The 20037-nt window shown below is 31.6% G+C and overlaps 1 protein-coding gene across 1 annotated transcript; it reads right to left on the bottom strand.

The window, feature by feature from the left end:
* Positions 1-6578: 6578 nt before the first annotated feature.
* Positions 6579-9594, bottom strand: LOC134696637 (uncharacterized). The gene is made up of 4 exons (XM_063558550.1): positions 9430-9594; positions 8746-8784; positions 7778-8004; positions 6579-7136 (listed from the first exon to the last, which is right to left on the bottom strand). The coding sequence occupies exons 1-4, from the start codon at positions 9578-9580 to the stop codon at positions 6957-6959; spliced, it is 597 nt and encodes a 198-aa protein (XP_063414620.1). The 5' UTR covers positions 9581-9594; the 3' UTR covers positions 6579-6956.
* Positions 9595-20037: the final 10443 nt, after the last annotated feature.

The raw sequence follows: 20037 nt of genomic DNA, 5'->3' as shown, positions 1-20037 counted from the left end.
TTTGTAAAACTCCCGGCTGTAATACTTTGGTACTTTGACTGAGTGGGTAGTTATTTGTGTATTTCACTAGCATGACTAGACACTGACGCTGTCGACTTATCAAGTTCCACCCTTTTTGAATCCATGCTAGTTCCACTTGTGTTGTATTAACTTTATTTGTTTCGTTTATAATAATAGACTATAAGATTTTCGTATCGGTATTCGGTAAACATGTGCAACGTCTGTTGCCGATAATTTATACATTTATAAAGATGTTAATTGTCTAGCCCCGTTGGTTTTGATGTATGGTTAGTACAATGTATAATCAATAAATTCATTACGCAATTCTCTGAAACTGATATTATAAATATGCTTGATTTTTTGATTGACAACATATTTGTTACGTTCGGAGGACGTGTTTTTCAACAGACGGTCGGCATTCAAATGGGAACAAACTGTGCCACTCTACTTGCCGACTTATTTCTTTATTATTATGAGGCTGACTTCATGCAGGAACTTCTTAGAAAGATAGATAATAAGTAAGCAATATCCTTTAACTCTACTTTCCTCTATATAGATGATGTTCTTTCACTAAATAATTCAAAATTTGGTGATTATGTAGAACGCACCTATCCCATTGAACTAGAGATAAAGGATACTATAGATACAGTTAAGTCGACTTCATATCTTGACTTACATCTATATGAACTTTCCATATCTAAGCAGCGGCACCTGCATACGGGGTATATATCTCCCAATTGATACGATATGCCCATGCCTGCATTTCCTATCATGATTTTGTTGATAGAGGGTTGCTGCTCACAAGAAAGCTATTAAACCAAGAGTTTCAAATTGTGAAGTTGAAATCATCCCTTCGTAAATTTTACGGACGCCATCACGAGTTTGTTGACCGTTTTGGAATAACCGTTTCACAAATGATATCGGATATGTTCCTTACGTCATAACTACAATTCCCTTCCCTTTCATGAATGTGACCTACCGAATTAGACTATTTACCGGATTTGATAGCACATAAGCAACACGACGGGTGCTACATGTGGAACAGGATCTGCTTACCCTTCCGGAGCACATGAGATCACCCCTAGTTTTTGGTGGGGTTCGTGTTGTTTATTCTTTGGTTTTCTATGTTGTGTTTTGTCTACTTTTGTTTGTCTGGTTTTTTTTTTTCATTTTCAGCCATGGAGTTGTCAGTTTGTTTTCGATTTATGAGTTTGACTGTCCCTTTGGTATCTTTCGTCCCTCTTTTGTAGAACTTTCTGATTGCAAACCTTATGAAATTATATATATATAAATGATTTTCAAACTAGACTTGTATATATTGATTGAGCTAGTATTACATTTTCTCTCCGGTTTATATAATCCGTTCACCCTATTTTGAATTCTAGAGTCTAACGTTAGTTGAGGAAGCTTAAATGGTGGCCGAAATATAATTATTTTTGTGACTGTATCTTGCATTAATTTGTAGAATCCGTTACAATAGATATTTCAGCTGATCTGTAAAAATAAAATTCACAAAAATACTGAACTAAGGGGAAAATCAATTCGGAAAGATTATAATCACATGGCAAAATCATATAACAATACGCATCAAAAACGAATGGACAAGAACTGTCATATTCCTGACTTGGTACAGGCATTTTCAAATGTAGAGAATGGTGGATTAAACCTGGTTTTATATCGCTAACCCTCTCACTTTTATGACAGTCTCGTAAAATTCCGTTATATTTACATTGACGCGTTAACTAAACAGACACAATAAATAAAATAGTCAAAATATGGGTACATCAGTCATCATCGTATAACAATTTGAAAAGGAACAATTTAACAGAACATATCAACATCTATTTACAAACACATATTTATTGATTTGTGTGTCTGCCGTCAGAAAATTTGATACGTCACATAGATTTGTCGTTCAATGTAAATACAAACAATTTTAAAATTTACATAGGCAATGTTAGTATACAGGTATAACAATTTCATCTTCATGACTTATTTATCATGTACTGTATTACGACGCTAAATTAACTAACGAGGAAAGGTAACACCCGACCACCGAAATCATTATTATTTGTGAAGCCAAGGTCGTCGAGTGGTCTAGCGCGTCGGTTATAGTGCACGCTATTTGGTGTCACGATATCTCAGTAGCATGAGTTCGAATCCCGGCGAGGGAAAACAAAAAAATTACTAAAGGGAATGTACAGGTCTAACATTGTAGGTTCAGACGTACTCATATATGTATATATACATACTTTAGTATATAATTCGATGCAAATATACTTTAGTAGATAATTCCACCATGCAGCATAGTGTCATTATTCTTTTATCTAATACAGCAGTTTTTAGACCCGTCTACAACGAAATTTGTTTTACATGCACACGTATAAAAATTGCGGTTTTTATCCAACGCAATCATAGGTTTGAACGTAGTTTTCAATTTAGACTCGTTTATATGTATATAATGATATTGATGTAATTCCTTTAATCTATCAAATTCCTCAGCCAAAGTTGACATTATATTGATTTTGTTATTATGTTAGGTCTTTTTGTTGTTGTTGTTTTATATAGTTGACCAGCTTACCATACAAATCATGCAAATGGTGATACAAGCATGGAATTTTTCAACAATTAATTTTATGATACTTCGGTCTATTTTGTTTTATTTGTTTGATCTTAATTCCGTTTTTAATCGATTTAAATCATCAACCTTCCAAAATGTTGCTGTATTAAATGGAGTGGTAACTTATTCATAGAAATTCTTTCTTTTAATTTATAAATAGCAATGGGATACTAAACAATCCAGAGCATATTTTACGTACACTCTTCATTAACTTTATTGAAAAGCACTTTACGCCCATATGGGCTACTGGCTTAAACCATTATACATAATATACAGTTTACATATATAAAACAATGAAAAGAAACAATGCAGACACTTTGAACTATAATCCTTGTCTTTCTTTAAATCAATACCAGAAACATACAATCATTCAATTTTATTTGTCGAAAGCACTAAAATTTATTTTAACTCAACGAAATATCATATCAAAGATACCACGCTTATCATTTGATACTCAAGCGGTCTGACGACGGCACTAAAATTTAAAGTGTGAAAGGCCAAACAATTAAGAAGTTGAAAACCATTTAAAAACAATATTTATTTATAGTTATTATGTGTGTCTGCAGCACTGTTCTTATTTATTATCACAGGAATACAATAATGTAGAGATATTAGAACATCAAAATATCTATGAATATTATTTTCCTCAATCCATGAAATTGGGTATTTACAATAATAAATAAATCTTCACATCGCTTGTCTACCCAAGAAAGCGATTACCTTATATTTTGCAAAACTTTCTGAGGTTTGGTGTATCGATGTTTTTTCAGCTTCGTCCTTTGTTTTAGCTTTCTAACTTTTTTATTTGAATAGATAAGCTAGCGTACATTATTTTAATCCTAGTAAATTTTATTTCACACTATTTTGCAGTTATCAAATTCTTAAAATGAAAATAATCTTTTTTTCTTCTTACCATTTCACTTTTTTGGATCGATTTTTTTAGTCATTTTGCTTCTTTATCGTTTTCTTAAATAGTAGATAATTCAATCAAGCAGTATATTCTAGTTTTTTATTAATCTATTACAGTTGATATTATTTGCTATAGATATATGACTTTATCGGTGCATGGTCACGTGGCAGCGTGTTTGCCTTGAGTTTATGGGTTGGAACCCAGGCCTGCTCAAAACAAAGACTTTCACAAAGGTATTTGCTTCTTCTCCGCAAAACACGGGTCAAGTCGAAGTAGTATGTGACATTCAAACTGTTTCCTTTTGAACTGAAACGTTAAGAAAATGACACAATGTATATAATTCATAAATAAAATAACCATAGAGACCAGGTTTTAAAATAAACAATCGTCTACGAAAGACTCAATGTAATGCTGGAGCAAACAAATAAAACGGCCAAAACAAATTTCAGGAGAATTGAAGACCCAAAATCACGAGAGGATTACGTTATTATGTTTTCGTCCGCAGTATGTTTTCAATTTGTCGCTTGACACCATCGGTTATTAAAATCTAAACAGGACTTTTCTAAGTTGCTTTTCGCTGTGGTAATAGTTATTTGTTTATATAGTAATGAAGATTTTAACATGAAGTTGTTCCCATTATTTTGTCAATTTTACCCTAAGGAAATTCTGAAATTATTGCGTGCATTTATTAAAGCGATTTTTTAAGAATAAACAAACTGTGATAATCATCATGTTGCATTATTCGCATTACTAAAAACCTCGCAATCATTACTTATTTTACAGTATCATGAATGTCTGGTTTTCTAACACATAGTTGTCAATGTAATGAATTTATTTTTGACTGTCATACAAATGACAGGTTTAGCTACCTATACAAACAAGTTTGATTCACCAATTTTTCACATAAGGAAATGTCTGTTCGAAGTCAAGAATATTACACTTGCTTTCCATTCGTTTGATATGTATGAACCTTTTGATTCTGCCAATTAAAGCTAAGTGATACATAAAAAAAAAAATCTGATTTTTGTTCGTTCAATCAATTTTAAATGCAAGTATATATAATAAATCACTTTAAGCAGCAAGTATGGTTCAATTTTATCAAAAAGGCTAAGAAACAATGAGGATGAATTATTCACTAGGAAGTGAATAAATCAAACTTCATTTAATCCGTATTCATGTGAACTTCAATTTAGCCCATTAGCTAGAGGGGGATAACGCATGAATAGTGTGTTAACGTCACATATATAAAGGAAAAGAATTTCAACATTGAAAGTAAAATGAAACGGAAATCATTTAATTAACGGATTCGTTCAAAAAAACCAACAACATTCGTATACAGGTAGAGACCATGCTTAACATATATTTTTAATCTATAAAATGAAATTGAACACACAGAGAAAAAAAATTCAATTGCACGATTTTGATATCTATTTATGTGTATATTTATGTTCATATCGCTAATATGGTCGTCGGAGGTCATTGAAGGTCAACTCGATAGTTAATTAAATGGCGTATTGAATAAAACACCCGCGAAAAGAAGCTACATTTATTGACCCCATGCAATGTAAATTGTTTATTTTAGATTTTTTTTTGATAAATGTTTTACATCGTTATAAATAAAATAAGGGTATTTGAGTCAAATCGGTAAACACGAATTTGACAGCTAGTGCCCCTTGTATAAAGAACGTTTTGTTTTAAATTTTCCTTGGAGTTCGGTATTTTTTTTCTTTCAACTTTATGTGTTGGTTATACATGTTATATCAAGTATCCCTCTTTTAAGACATAATATCCACTGCGTTTGTCATATGCATAACATCTGTAAAAACCATACGAAATGAAAGTATCTGGCTGAATCAAATCAGCTTTTAATCACGGATCTGTATTGTATGAATTTAACACATACTGAAAATATTGATAAATGAGGTGTCAAATTGTTGAATCAGACTTTTTTGTTGTTCTTCTTTTGTTGTCAAAATTCGATATAATACCTAACAACCTTCAGCTAAACAACTATAACTATGCTATACTAACGTAATTGTTTACTAAAGTATGGTGTTGTTTACACATTTGAAACGTTTACTATGTTTATCTACATTTTACGTTAACGTTTTATTAGTTAGAACATATTTATTTACAGTAGATTGGGAAACACGTTTTGCAATTTATATTAATTTCTTTCCACAGTGCGAGTGCGAGTGCTGCCTTGTAGCGGCATTAACCTGCTCTTTTTTAAGTCTACGAGGGTGTCTCTCACGTACAAGAGATATGGCTCTCTCATAACACGGGTCAGCCATTTATCGTCCCCTTCCTATGAACTATCATCGTTTCCTCAAGACCATACAAACGTTTTACTGACCATACCATTCTTTTGAAAGATTTTTTGTTTGATATTATCAAAATGTTCTACGCACAGTATAAGTATAAAGTAAAATCCCAAAAATACAGAACTGCGAGGAAAATTCAACACGCAAAATCCCTAATCAAATGGCAAAATCATAAGCTGGTATATGAACTTTGATATATAATTGCGAATTAAATATAATTGCGGATTAAAGCCTTTTGTTATGTTGTGATTGAGCAGAACAAATTCAACTGTGGTTAGTGCATCGGACTACTAACACAAAGGTTCCTGGTTCGATTCCCGTTCGGGATGAAATTTCAGGAACTCCTTTTTTTTTGGTCTCCCTTGACACCTTTTGCTAGTATGGTCCTGAGGAAACGATGATAGTCCGTCGGAAGGGGACGATAAATAGCTGACCCGTGTTAAGAGAGAGCCATATCTCTTGCACGTTAAATACACCCTTGTAGATTTCGAAAAAGAGTAGGCTAATGCCGCTACAAGGCAGTACTTGCACCCGCAAAGCGGAAAGGGATTAATACAAGTTGCAAAACTTGTTTCCCAATCCACTGTAAATGAATATGTTTAAACCAAATCTAACCTTGGTGGAGCTAAGTTGTTCCAATACACAGAATAGGGAGGATAAAAAAAGTTAGCTTTTTAAAAATATATCATGATTTAATAAAAATATACAAAAATGGAATGCACATTATAAAAATATAAATACATAGAGCATGTAAAATACAGATGGTGAAAAAATCATAAACCTTCATGACATACTATAACGCTGTGTCGCATTTTCAGTTGCCTTGCGTAGTCAATAATTTGGAAAGAAACACTGATGCAAAGTATATTCTCCAATATGGAGCATAAGACATGCAAATGAAATTCTCTCTAGATACCTGGTTGATGTGGATGAAACTTTATGTTGTTAAGTTGCTGGTCATATTTAAGCGTAATAGCCATATAACGCAATGCTATTATTTTGACAAAAATGCATTTATTGGTTTTCACATTTTTTGTCAGAGGTCTACAGGGTCGGATAACATTTTGTTAGTCTGTTTTTAACACCTTGTAGTCAAATGGATTCAAACGTCAAGCGATGTGGTTTTCTTCTGAGTCATATTAACTGCAGAACTATCTTCACTTTCGGACTGTTCAAATATTGTATCGGTTGTTGGTTTGTAAGGTTGATATCTGCTTTCAGAGGTAGGAATCCTGATAGATATTGAACCAGATATAAGAGCCGAAGACCTTTTACTAGATGTCTGAAAAAAATATACTTATAATTTTCAATGGAAACATCGCATATGATTACTTTAATATTTTTTTACATAGAGTAACTAATGTTGTATATAATTTAGAATATCATGTGTAATATAATGCTAGTCCATATCATATTTTTGTTATAAAGTTCATAACACAAGAAATCTAAATGTTACTAATGGTTCATAATATCAGAAAGTATAACAGGACAATTTCTACTATTTTGTACCAGCGGGTACGATTGAAGTAATTTATGTTATTTGTAATTAATTTAGTCATTTAAAAGATAATCTTCTGTTGTTACAAAACATCAATAATTTGTATGGGCGACGATCGAACAACAATGCCTTAAGGGGATAAAAAGAACAACGAATAAAAGGGACTGCCGAACAAAATTGACTAAATATATAAGTATAATGCCAATAACATGGGATATGCTTACATAGTAGTTATTTCGTCTATCTAATAAAAAAAAACGTCTCTGAAGATTGTAACGCTCTTATTGGGACCCTGTTAGAAGTAGGTTGTTGGCTCCTGACATATATGTTATTATTATGCTTTTGTACGAAGATAAAGTTTATGAAAACCTATGGTACGAGTTAATATGATATAAATTTTAGTAATATGACTGTAACACACTTACTGAATGCGAGGTAGGTCTTTCATATGCACATGAACATTCGTAGTTCCCGTCCCTACGACTGGCTCGACAGCAGCAGTACAGAAATATGCAGACAATAACGATGGACGTGCAACTACAGATGGCAGCTAGAGCCATAGAGTTTGTATGGAATTCTATTGTAATTTCTGGAAACATTCCGAATGGACCTCCATCAGATGTTGCATTTTGTATTGCGTATGGACGAATTGCTATAAAATAGAAAAAAAATACATTAATAATCTATAATTACGTTAGCGCATTTTGAGATATCTTTACAATGATTAATATCGATTTCTCCTTAGCATTTAGTTAAACAATATTTAGAACAAAAAAAGATATGGTGTATATGTCAATTGTTCAGAAAATCATGAATACTAAGCACAAATAAATTAAGTGATTATTTTTGACAGTAATATGGTGAACGCACATTTTACGTGCATTAAAGACAAAGCTGGTTGCGGTGCAAGAGTTGGTATATATTGACATATCCAATCAATTACATTTTAAACATTCTGTCAAATATAAAAAAAAAAAATAAAGATTGAATCCTAAGTTATTTTCCGATTGATTTTTCGCTTCATCCCAACATATACATGAAGCATGATATCAAAGTCCAACGTAAAGCGTTTCAAGAGCTGATTAACAATCACTTTCAATATAATTAGAAAAATAAGTCCTGACGTGCAAATAGGCAATGCATGAAATATATCGAGCATCAAAACTAAAAAGGCTTTTAAAGTGCAGCCGAAACCAATTATTATTGTTCCTTAACTCAGATCACTGGTGTGCGCCTAGCTAAATAAAAAAAGACGCCAAGTGGACAATAACTTAGTCTAAGGGAAATAAACATCACCATAGTGCTAGAAACATGAAAGCACTTAATTCAAGTTGAACCTTTCACTAAAATTCTTCTTACTAAAGATCGTGAAATTTTAAATGAAATTACTTACCGTTAGCAAAGATGCTGGTAGTGTTGGGGTGCAGCAAAGCTAAAATAAAGATATATCTGATATGTTACTTTGATATATTTCATACATAATTATGTTGATGTTATGAGGAAAATTAGTATGAATTACTATCTTGGTAAATTCTCTCTTGAAAATTGAAATTAAATAAAGCATAATATCAAAATACTGATTTGCAATAGATTTTTTTTTATCAATATCAATATACTATTCAATTTTTTTTTATAATAAAGTGAGATATATTATACATATCTCTATATTCTTAAAGTTGTTACTTATGCTTGACTTAAACAGTCCAAATCATAACACAAATCAATTGAGGCCAGGTGCAACTTGAACAAAACCCCTAAAAATGGTCTGTGCTACCTTTTCTCTAAATAAGCGGCTTTTGTGACAGAAAAACACATTTTTTTTTCGCATCACCATTGTCCATTTTAAAACTGTAATTTCAACAGGAGGTTTAATTTATCGTACATTGCTTTTTGTTCACAATAGTCAATTTGAAAAAAATCGATCGTAGTGTATACATTGTTTTTGTACTCGTTAATCAAAAATACTTGTAATCATAACCTACATTTGGTTTCAAATCTTAATACAAGTATTCAATCGTTTACCTTGTCGACGCTTTAATGAAAATCTCTTGTCTTAAACAATTATAAAGGAACTTACCAATATTGTCTGTTCCTTGCATCCTCAGAGTTAAATGTTTATGTATACGAATCAAATGTTTAATGACCATTATGCACTTTCGAAAATTTATATAGATATATGGTGTCAAATTAACAAATCCCCGTTTCCATGGTTTTCCTTCACACGTCATGATTGAAAACAAACATCTCCGTCTTCTTCCGTAAACAACAACATTATACAATAACAAAGATAAGGTTACACAACCAAAGGTGATTGATTCTGATTAACACAAACATATTTACTAAAGACATGACGACGAAGTTCTTACCGGGTTTAGTGAGTCGCGTGTCCGTATTGGCATTTGTAATTTATCTATTTCAACTCAGTATTCGGTTAATTCTAGTTACCTTTTTGTTATATCAAATTAACCATTTGTTCTATCAAGTAATCATTAATCAAACTAATCAAATTTATTTACCAGTAATAGTAGTATTATCAATTTGTAATCTGAAATAATTTCGCTGCATTAACAAATTGATAGTCTGCTTTCACAAGTTATTACACTGCTGCACCAAATTATTGATATTTGGTAACGGGTCGTTGATCTTTTTTAAAATATTTGCAACTGTTACTCTGTTCATGTTCTATTTTCATATATTTGAATGCTATACTGGCATGTCAGTAACTGCTAAAAGTCCTTTGGTAATCTATGTATCTTTGTCATTTTGGTAAGTTTCTTTTTCTACGTATTCTGACATCGGACTCTTGGCTTTTTTTAAACTGAGTTTTATTGTGCGTATTGCTGTACGTTTTGTTATACTACATTGACTAGAGGTATAGGGGAAGGGTTGAGATCTCACAAAACATGTTTAACCCCGCAGCATTTTTGCTTTTGTCCCATGTCAGGAGCCTCTGATCTTTGTTAGTCCTGAATGCATTTTGATTGTAGTTCATGTATATGTTTTGGATTTAAGTATGACGGTTGTTATCTGCTCTTTGGTCGGGTTTTTATCTCATTTACATATTTTCCGTTCCCGATCCCAATTTTATAACGCCTATTCCGGACTATATGTTTACATTTCTTAAAACTGAGAATGCTTTGCCTGGGGAAAAGGTCATCTTATATGGGTTTGTCTATTTTGTCAAGGCTTTTTAAGTTTGAGACTATCAACTGACAAACTATAAATCTCGAGCGAAACCGTTAAAGGTTATATCAGAAAAAAAACTAACAGTGCAACATCCGGAGTAAAATGTCACATGAAATGGTTTTGTCTTATCTATCAAGGCTTTCGAAGTTTGATACTAAAAACCGATTAATACTTAAAGTTTGTCTTTCTTAACTATTAATCTGGATTCAAACTGTAGACGGTTATCCAAAAAGCACGTGTTGTGTACGAAGGTTAACAAAAAAGTTAAAGTAGCAAAAATACCGAGCTCCGAGAAAAATTCTTAACGGAAACTCCATATGTTTTTTTTATAAGCAACATTATTAAAGTCTTTTTTGCTGTAGTAAGATAAATAACCGATTTTAAAAACAAAGATTAGTCAACTCATAGCAAAACATATTTCATTTACCGTCTTAACAACAGTCAAGTTTGAATCTCATTTATTAGGTGCTTGATTAGTTGTTCGTTACATATTGTAACTAATCTCTCATGTATTTTTATTTATAGATTGCCTTTTATAACAGCTGCATTGCAATGTTTTTTACAAACTCCTCCCACTTTTCAAAGAAAGTCAGCATTTCAGTTTTATACTGCAACTAGTTTTCCTATTTCCTAAATATAGCATGTTTGCGCCTGCCCCAAGTCAGGAGCCTCTGGCCTTTGTTAGTCTTGTATTACTTTTATTTTAGTTTCTTGTGTACAATTTGGAAATTAGTATGGCGTTCATTATCACTCAACTAGTATATATTTGGGGCCAGCTGAAAGACGTCTCCGGGTGCGTATATTTCTCGCTACATGGAAGACCTGTTGGTGACCTTCTGCTGTTGTTTTTTTCTATGGTCGGGTTGTTGTCTCTTTGACACATTTTTTCATGGACCACTTTTTCCACAGTAAGGGGTTCATTAAGGGATGCAAATAAGTTTGAATTTATGTTACAATTAAAACAGCAATGCAGTTATTTATTTAAGTTGCAGTATAAAAACAATATAAGGTCAATGTCAGAAAAATGTTAACTTTTTCATACTCGGCGCAAAACTAGGTTTGTCCTCCAAATATGCAATCAACCATCGAAATATGTTTATTTTCAATACAGATATCAAAGTGAAAACTGATACTAGGATGGAATTTGTTTTTGTGAAAGGAACAACAAAAAATATAATTATAGATTATCGTTGATCATCTCAACGAGATTGATTTTCTCGCTTGAGCTGGAACAGCGAAAGTGAGAAAAGCAATCGAGTTGAGATGACCAATGATAATCTATTTATCGCTATTTTACCTATGACGACGTTTCAATTTCATGTCAATTTCGTTAGTAACGCCACGTGCCTGCTTAGTTTCTAGTGATAATTTTTCCATCTCAAGCGAGAAGCATGATATGAAAATTATCACAAAAAAAGATCAAACGAAAAATGCACAAAATAGCGATAAAGAAATATATTCATGAAAACAGCAATCCAACGACATAAGAACCGAAAGACACTACTGAAAAGCGTTTAATATTATGTGGGGAAAAATTTGCAATGATTGCTAACTCAAGGAATTATATGTAATTAAATAACATTTTTTTTTAATTATATATATATGAGAAGATGTGGTATAAGTGGTACAAGTTTATAATTCCATTGGTTGATTACCAGTATTTGTTTCAAATAAAGAATCCATGTATAAGAACGCTTGAGTGGGTACTTTCATAATAAACATTAAACATAAGTAAAAATATTTTACATAAAAGGAATCTCACGCTTTTTGAAAAACAAACCAACAAATTGATCATAACCATCTAAAAACAAAAAATGCAAAGCCTTGAAAAATAAGCAAACAGTCCACAAAATAGAATTTGAATGAACCACAACAGAAAAAACAAATAAACAAAAAAACATATATTTACTAAATATTTAAAGAAGCAAAGGATGATAAACAAGTTTTTATTTTATATAAAAAAAAAACAGAATTTGATAAATAATATGCGTCTGAAATTGAAAGATATTTTTTAATACTATCAGATTATTACATGGCATTTTTCATATCGCATGTATTATCAGCCCAAGGTTCAATATCAGCCCAAGAGCCGCATGGCTCGAGGGCTGATATTGACCGAGGGCCGATAATACATGCGATATGAAAAATGACATGTTATGATCTTTTTATCATATGCTTCAACAGTAGAGAAAAATAAAAGATTCATATATTGATCCTTTTACGCGGTTCCCGAAAAGAAGTTGAAAGAGTAAAAAGTTCCTGGACGTCGGACCCAAAATTTGATACATTCAATATGAAATCTTTCTATCATATGCCTCAACAGAGAAAAAAAACCCACATTTTTTAGAACGAATCGACAAAAAATTATTCAACAATATACATAATAAACATTGTTTGGAAAAGTCAACTTTGTTTAAGTAACTTTCTAAATTATGTTTCAGAAAAACTTAAAAAATGCATATTTTTTTTTTTTTAAATTTAATTTAATTAATTTACACAATATACTTTCCAGTATTCAAAACAGTATTTGTACACTACTTTGTAATGTTTTTCACTAAAAACGTAGCATTGAGGTGTATTTTCCGAAATTTGCCGAATATCACCGGAATGCCATGTGATAACTTTACGGAAAGGCATGTGATAACAATCGAAGCATGTGATAAACTTTTCATATCAGCCCGCTAAGCACCAATTCGAAAAATATGGAAAATACTTTAATTTAATGCTATTATCATACGGTAAAAATCATATGTTATTTAGTCTAAGTATATGATAAATTTGAATATACATACTCGATAACTAATTATGCGGTATAGGATTTGCTCATTGTTGAAGGTAGTACGGTGACCTATAGTTGTTAATTACTGTGTCATTTTGGTATTTTGTGGTGAGTTGTTTCTATGGATTTCATACTACATCTTCTTTTTTTTTAAATTGATGATCCTTTATGAAAATATAATTTAAGAGATTGCTTGCGTTCGAATGTCTTTTCTGGATTAATCTTCATTTGGAACGCCCAAACCTAAAACTTGATAGGCAGAGGATATGAAGATACGTGATAATCAACAGAAGAATATTCAAATACATCTTTGCCAGATTGTTTTGAACCCTGAGTATCTTATCATTATTATTATTAACTTTCATTTTCAAACTGCGAATTTTAAAAAAGAATTATGCATAGGATACAGAGCTGATGATATCCTCGAAGACTAATCGCTAGTGGTATAGATAAACTCATCATAGATACCAGGACTAAATTTTGTATATACGCCAGACGCGCGTGTCGTCTACAAAAGACTCATCAATGACGCTCGAATCCAAAAATGTTAAAAAGGCCAAATAAAGTACGAATATAAAAGGCGCTGTTTTCGGTTAAACTTAACCCAGAATGCGAAAAAAACCTATTTGAATCTCATTTCTATATAAAGAAAATTCTAGTACAACTAAGGTCACCTAAGGGTGAACCAAAAAATATATTCATCATTGTTAATCAATGAGTCAATGCTGGATTAGTTTGTTTTATGTTTTGTATCCGTTTTTATTCTGTAGTAAGTCACCACTTCCGTTTTATCATGATTATCTATTATATAGTAATTTTTTTAAATTTACTGTTTGCAAAAGTATGAATTATTCTTAATAATAAGGATGTTCTTAATCCAGAAAACCAAAGCCGTATTGGACACAACTTTTTGGAACTTTTGGTCCTCAGTGCTCTTCGACTTTGTACTTGTTTTAGCTTTCAAACTTTTTTCATATGAGCGTCACTGGTTAGTCTTGTGGGGGCGTATTAAATATTAAGCCTATTACCTTTTGGTAGCTATTATTCGTGTATTTCTCTGTCCCATATGTTCTCCCATTTATTTGGTTTATAGTCCTGTCATGTAATGTGGTCATTTTACTGTTATATTTGACATTGACATGAAAGCGGGAGGTTTGACATGCATCAAAAACAGGTTCCACCCACCATTTTGTTCTTAAAATGTCCTGTACCAAGTCAGGCAAACGGCCATTTTTATATTTTATTTCGTTTTTGTGTGTGTTACATTTTTTGTGTTGTGTTTCTGTTATGTCGTTGTTCTCCTCTGATCTTTGATGTATTTCTGTTTTAGTTTGTAACCCAGATTTGTTTTTTCATCATCGATTTATGAGTTTCGAACAGTGGTATACTACTGTTGCCTTTATCTAACAGTAGGTATAAAGTTCAAACAAAAGTTAACAATAAGGTTTTATGAAGGAAAAAAATAAAATGGCCACCATCCCTTATTCGTCTGTTGATTACTCTTTCGAGCTTTCTCAGGATTTTTAATGGCAATGTCGGTCATCATGTGTTATAACTTTTATACCATTTTGCTTTTTCCCGTTTCATGTATAAGGATATTTTAACTTAAACAATTTGACATTTTACGGTCAAATAAACGGGATGAAAACGATTGTAAACGTCCGTATTATTTATTTGATTTACAGTACGGTCATTAATAAAACTAGATAAAACTCATCATAGATACCAAGATTGTAATCTTATATTTACGCCGACGCGCGTTTGGTCTTCAAAAGACTCATCATCAACTCTCGAATAAAAAAAATGTTAAAAAGCAAAATAAAGTACGAAGTTGAAGAGCATTGAGAACATACTTAGAATGATCGATGAATTGTGGGCTAGTATCATATTTATATATAACACATTATAATTCACTTTTATACATGCATATCAAACCTAAGAAGTCTATTTCAAGAAAGCCTTTGAAACATAATCTCTCCTTTATTTTCAAAAATTAAAATAAGGATAAGAATATAAGGACAAAATATACGTTAAAAACTCAGACAATATGAGTGTTTCTAAATTAACAAAAATAAATGACAAATATAAGATAATCAAAACAAGCATAAAACTGACAAACATTTCAATTAATAGTTCATTACAGCATGTATTATCCCAAAGTATTACTTAATTAATATATTTTTTATCGAAAAAAAGAGATAAACAGTAGATAAATAAAGAAATGCTACCATCTAGTAGCATTCACAAACGTTCAGTGGTCATTTTGGTTGAAATGCCACAGGAGCATAGAACCAACATAGGATGGCCAGGACTTCCTCTTAAGTAAGTGTAGGTGGGTAAGCAACATTATACAATATCAGATTTCAGGTTATACAAAGAAATTTGAATTATTCTGATTAACACAAACAACTTATCATCAGATATGACGACACTTTTCCTACAGGGGTTCGTTAGCGACATATCAATTGAAGTATTTTTCATATTATGTGCTATAAAAATTATTTATCTATTTCAACTAAACAATCTTCCAATTCCCTTTAGTAGATTCGGTACGTGGCATTTTTTACCCCCAATTATTAAGTTCAATATTTCAGAATCTTTTAAGTTGATAAAAAGACATGCAGAGAAGATAAACATTTTTCATCAGTCGTAATTATTTCAACCAGATTAATGCCTATGAAAAATAGAGCGCAGGCGTCCATTAACTAAATATTTGTGTCAGATATGCTAATTGCCATAACAAAGATAATGCTAACATATTTTTTTGTCAACGGCTGCGCTTTATGTTTCGCATCCAAGATTTTCGTCGAAAATCAAAATGAGTGTGACGGCATGAACAGAGTGCAAGTACGTAAGTTATTAAAAAATATAGTTTCGATATTTTCATTTTAAAAGCTATAATTTATTTTTGTATTGATCAATTCATACTTATTTTAAATTTTTGTCAGAAATAAGGGTCATTTTCGGTTCCTATTGAAACTACAACTTTGCTATAACAAAATAATAAATTATCGGTAATAAATTGTAATATCAGTAATCTGATAAGACAAATTCTAGAACTTAAACTGTTATAAGAAATTGATAACCTTTCACAATTAGTTAAACTGTCATATCCAAACAATTATCACGTATAACGGCTCATCTATACATATGATATGAATGTAAACAATAACGGGTCCTTGTTTGACCTTTAACAATAAGAAAATAATATTCCGTATAGTCATCTATAAAAGGCAACGAAATTACAAAATATATTTTTTAGAATACCGAATTTGGAGAATTTAAACATGTTCGGGAGCGATCGACCCACTCTTTATATAGAAAAGAAGAATAACAGCACTTTTAAAAATAAAGAAAAAGTCCTATTTGATGAAACAATGAATATGATATTGATTCCTAGCAAACAGCAGATACTATGTTCTGTAATCAGAGTTGTGTCCACTGACTATAACAAGAAGTCCTTCATTGTTTCGCTTTGAATACCGTAACATACAACTGATTAGTCTATAAAAAAGTAAAATCACAAAAATACTGAACTCAGAGGAAAATCAATACGGAAAGTCCATAATCACATGGCAAAATCAAATAACAAAACGCATCAAAAACGAATAGACAAGAACTGTCATATTCCTGACTTGGTACAGGCATTTTCAAATGTAGAAAATGGTGGATTAAACCTGGTTCTATAGCGCTAACTATCTCTCTTTAATAACAGTCTCATCAAATTCCGTTATATTTATAATATATACATTTTTGTATAAATAAAGAAATACAAAAAGCAAAACAAGTAAAATCACTGAAATATTGAGCTTGGAGGAAAACTCAAGAAGGAAAGTCCATATCAAATGGCAAAATTAAAAGCTCAAACACGTCAAACGAAGAATGGATAACAACTGTCATATTCCTACCTTGGTACAGGCATTTTTTTATGTTGAAAATGGTGGATTAAACTTGGTTTTAAGTTAGATCAACCTCTCAATTGTATAACAGTCGCGTAAAAGTCCAGTATAGTGACAAAGATATGTATACAAATCAAACAGACATAATACTCAAAACGTCATTAATAGGAGTATAGCATTGTTAAATCACTAAATATATCCACAAAGAGGAAACAAAAAGGAACAATGACAAAGCATGTAGGAAAAAAATACCATAGCATAATAACACAATGACGGAATGTAAAAGTACTGAGCCACGTCAAACGTAATATAATAAAAATAACGAACAAATGAATAATAACTCATATTCCTGACTTGGCAGTTTCTGATGTAGAAAATGATAGAACGAACCTGGTTTTATAGCTAGCTAAATCTCTCACTTGTATGACAGTCGCATCAGCTTACATTATATTCACAACGATGTGTGAACAACACAAACAGACACAATAGGTAGGTACAACCGAAAGCACGCCTCCAGGGGCGGGATTTTCTCGCTGCGTTGAAGGCCTATTCGGGTCTTTCGGCAGTGTATGGTCTTAAGTCGGGTTGTAGTCTCTTTTACACATTCCCTTTTTCCATTCTCAATTTTTTTAAATGTAAAATGTAAAAATTAGGTATACAGCGATCAACATTGTGTTATAATCCTAATCACTATAAAACAAACAGATATGTAACAAAGAAGCACAAAAAGGAATATAGGCAAAGCACATTAGCAAATATTATAAAAGACTAGAATACAATAATGAACGTGTTTTTATTGTTTAAGAGAGAAAACACAAAGGGCATTGAAAACGATGACTTCAATGACAACATATAACACCACCGCCAACATAGGTACAATTAACAGCAATTACAAAATGCTACACAAAAAAGCTTGAGCAACAAAAATCCGGTAAAAAAACGGGGGTAAACGTAGGTATTCCTGAAAGATAAGTAGATGTTGATCTCAATCGTGTTGCTCATGCAAGTAAAACTCTTGTACAATTCTCCTTTAAATTGACAATATAAAGGCCTTCATCTTGTATCAAACAATCACACAAAGGAATGATCATAAATTCATTAAATCATTTAACTGATTTGATAGAAGTTTTTGATAGACTTAAGCTTTCAATTCTTCTCTTTTTTATTAACAATTTGGCATCACTAAATATATGTATCATTACATCATACACAAAATAATAACAAGAATGATCAACTCTGTTGGGAAAGGAAACTGCAGATCCCACAAGCACCAGCATTACACTTTTTTCAATAAATTACACCCACGAAGAAAGACAAAATCACGAACAATACATTGCAGATAGCCTGTTCAATTTTTTGTTTGTTTTTAATTTAGTGCATTCATTAAGTACTGGCAAGTTGAATAAGTTCTAATATATAGTTAATTCCATTGTCTTGCACTTGATAGTCCACAAATTCATTAGCCCAACAATATGTTCCACAATCGACAATCACACTATTTAAGGTGTGATATTGCTACGAAAAACATAAAAACGTGATTTATTAAAGATGAGAACTGATATAATCATGAATCATTGTTTACCACGAATGATACATACATATACGGAACTTTATCAAGGCATGTGTGGGAAACTTAATTGGGAAAACTCATTTGTTAACAATGGTGATACTTATATGCATAAGTTTTAATGATGAACCGAAAGTTGCTTACACAGTTTTGATTGTCTCTTGTTTTTTTCGATCCTTTTTTTTTAAGAATCATATCAGAAATTTAAGACACATGGCTACTAAATTTAAAACTGAAGATTATAAAACATGTTTGTGAGAGTAAAAACCAAAGTTTATATTTAATTTGAACATAGTCATAAAAATATAAGAGAACATGTCATGTCATGTTAGAATATAAAAAAAAGATCTGGTATGATTGGCGATGAGACAACTTTTCTCTAGGGACATAATGGCACAGATATTAACAACTATATGTCACCATACGGTCGACAAGTTTGTGTTTGGAGCTGAAATTATCTGCACATCTAACGAGAAGTTAACATCTCGGCATGATCTTTTTGTTGAAATTCTATTTATAAACGAAATCACCTTTCTGACGATTGTTTTTTTTAATTTGTTGATTGTTGCATAGATCAAAAAGATAAAAAAGAGAATTTGTGTTGAAATGTGTCTTCAGTCTACTAGCGTTTATTCTATACTTTTTTGACATAGCTACAATATTTAGTTTTGTACCACCGAGGATTATGAAAAACAATATCATTGGGAGTTTCTCCTCCAATTGAAAATGAAAGATTGCTTTAACTATTCCAGATCGTATACCATGATACCGAACACAGTGAGGAATGTGTTGTTAGATATCATGTTTTTTTTTAGTCTTTAAATTGTAATTGCAGTTAGTTTGTCAATAGTTACAGCACGAGTTAGACTCTCACGAGTCATTTTTATATGCATCGATCATCCTGAATTTGCATGAAAAAATTGACACTGGGTGTTAAACAACCAGCAATCAATTATGCATCGAAAATGAAAAAAAAAGATTATCTTTAAGTTTGATAATAGATGAAACATTCTTTCAGGGACGTGTTCAGATGACAATTTTCCGGGAAGCAAAATTCTGATAACTCATGATTACATTATTTACGATTATTTCAATGACAACAGACAACACAAAGGATAACATAATTACTTTGAATAGTTAAACAACAATTAAAAAGTGTTACACAAATCAATAAACGTTGACCAACAATCACGCTATCAAAAACTAGAAGTTAATGTAAGTGATCAGGAAGGATAATGACCTAGATATGATCTA

This window comes from Mytilus trossulus, chromosome 14 (assembly GCF_036588685.1).
Source record: "Mytilus trossulus isolate FHL-02 chromosome 14, PNRI_Mtr1.1.1.hap1, whole genome shotgun sequence".
Classification (NCBI taxonomy): domain Eukaryota; kingdom Metazoa; phylum Mollusca; class Bivalvia; order Mytilida; family Mytilidae; genus Mytilus; species Mytilus trossulus.
Note: the sequence above shows the minus strand (reverse complement) of the source record. Positions and strands in the feature narration are given on the sequence as shown.

Excerpts from the sequence above, each read along its gene's own strand:
- LOC134696637 (XM_063558550.1), bottom strand. The coding sequence starts at position 9,580 with ATGACGTGTGAAGGAAAACCATGGAAACGGGGATTTGTTAATTTGACA. Across the intron at positions 8,005-8,745 it reads TACCAGCATCTTTGCTAACG|CAATTCGTCCATACGCAATA; the intron begins GTAAGTAATTTC and ends TCTATTTTATAG. Across the intron at positions 7,137-7,777 it reads AAAGACCTACCTCGCATTCA|ACATCTAGTAAAAGGTCTTC; the intron begins GTAAGTGTGTTA and ends TATTTTTTTCAG.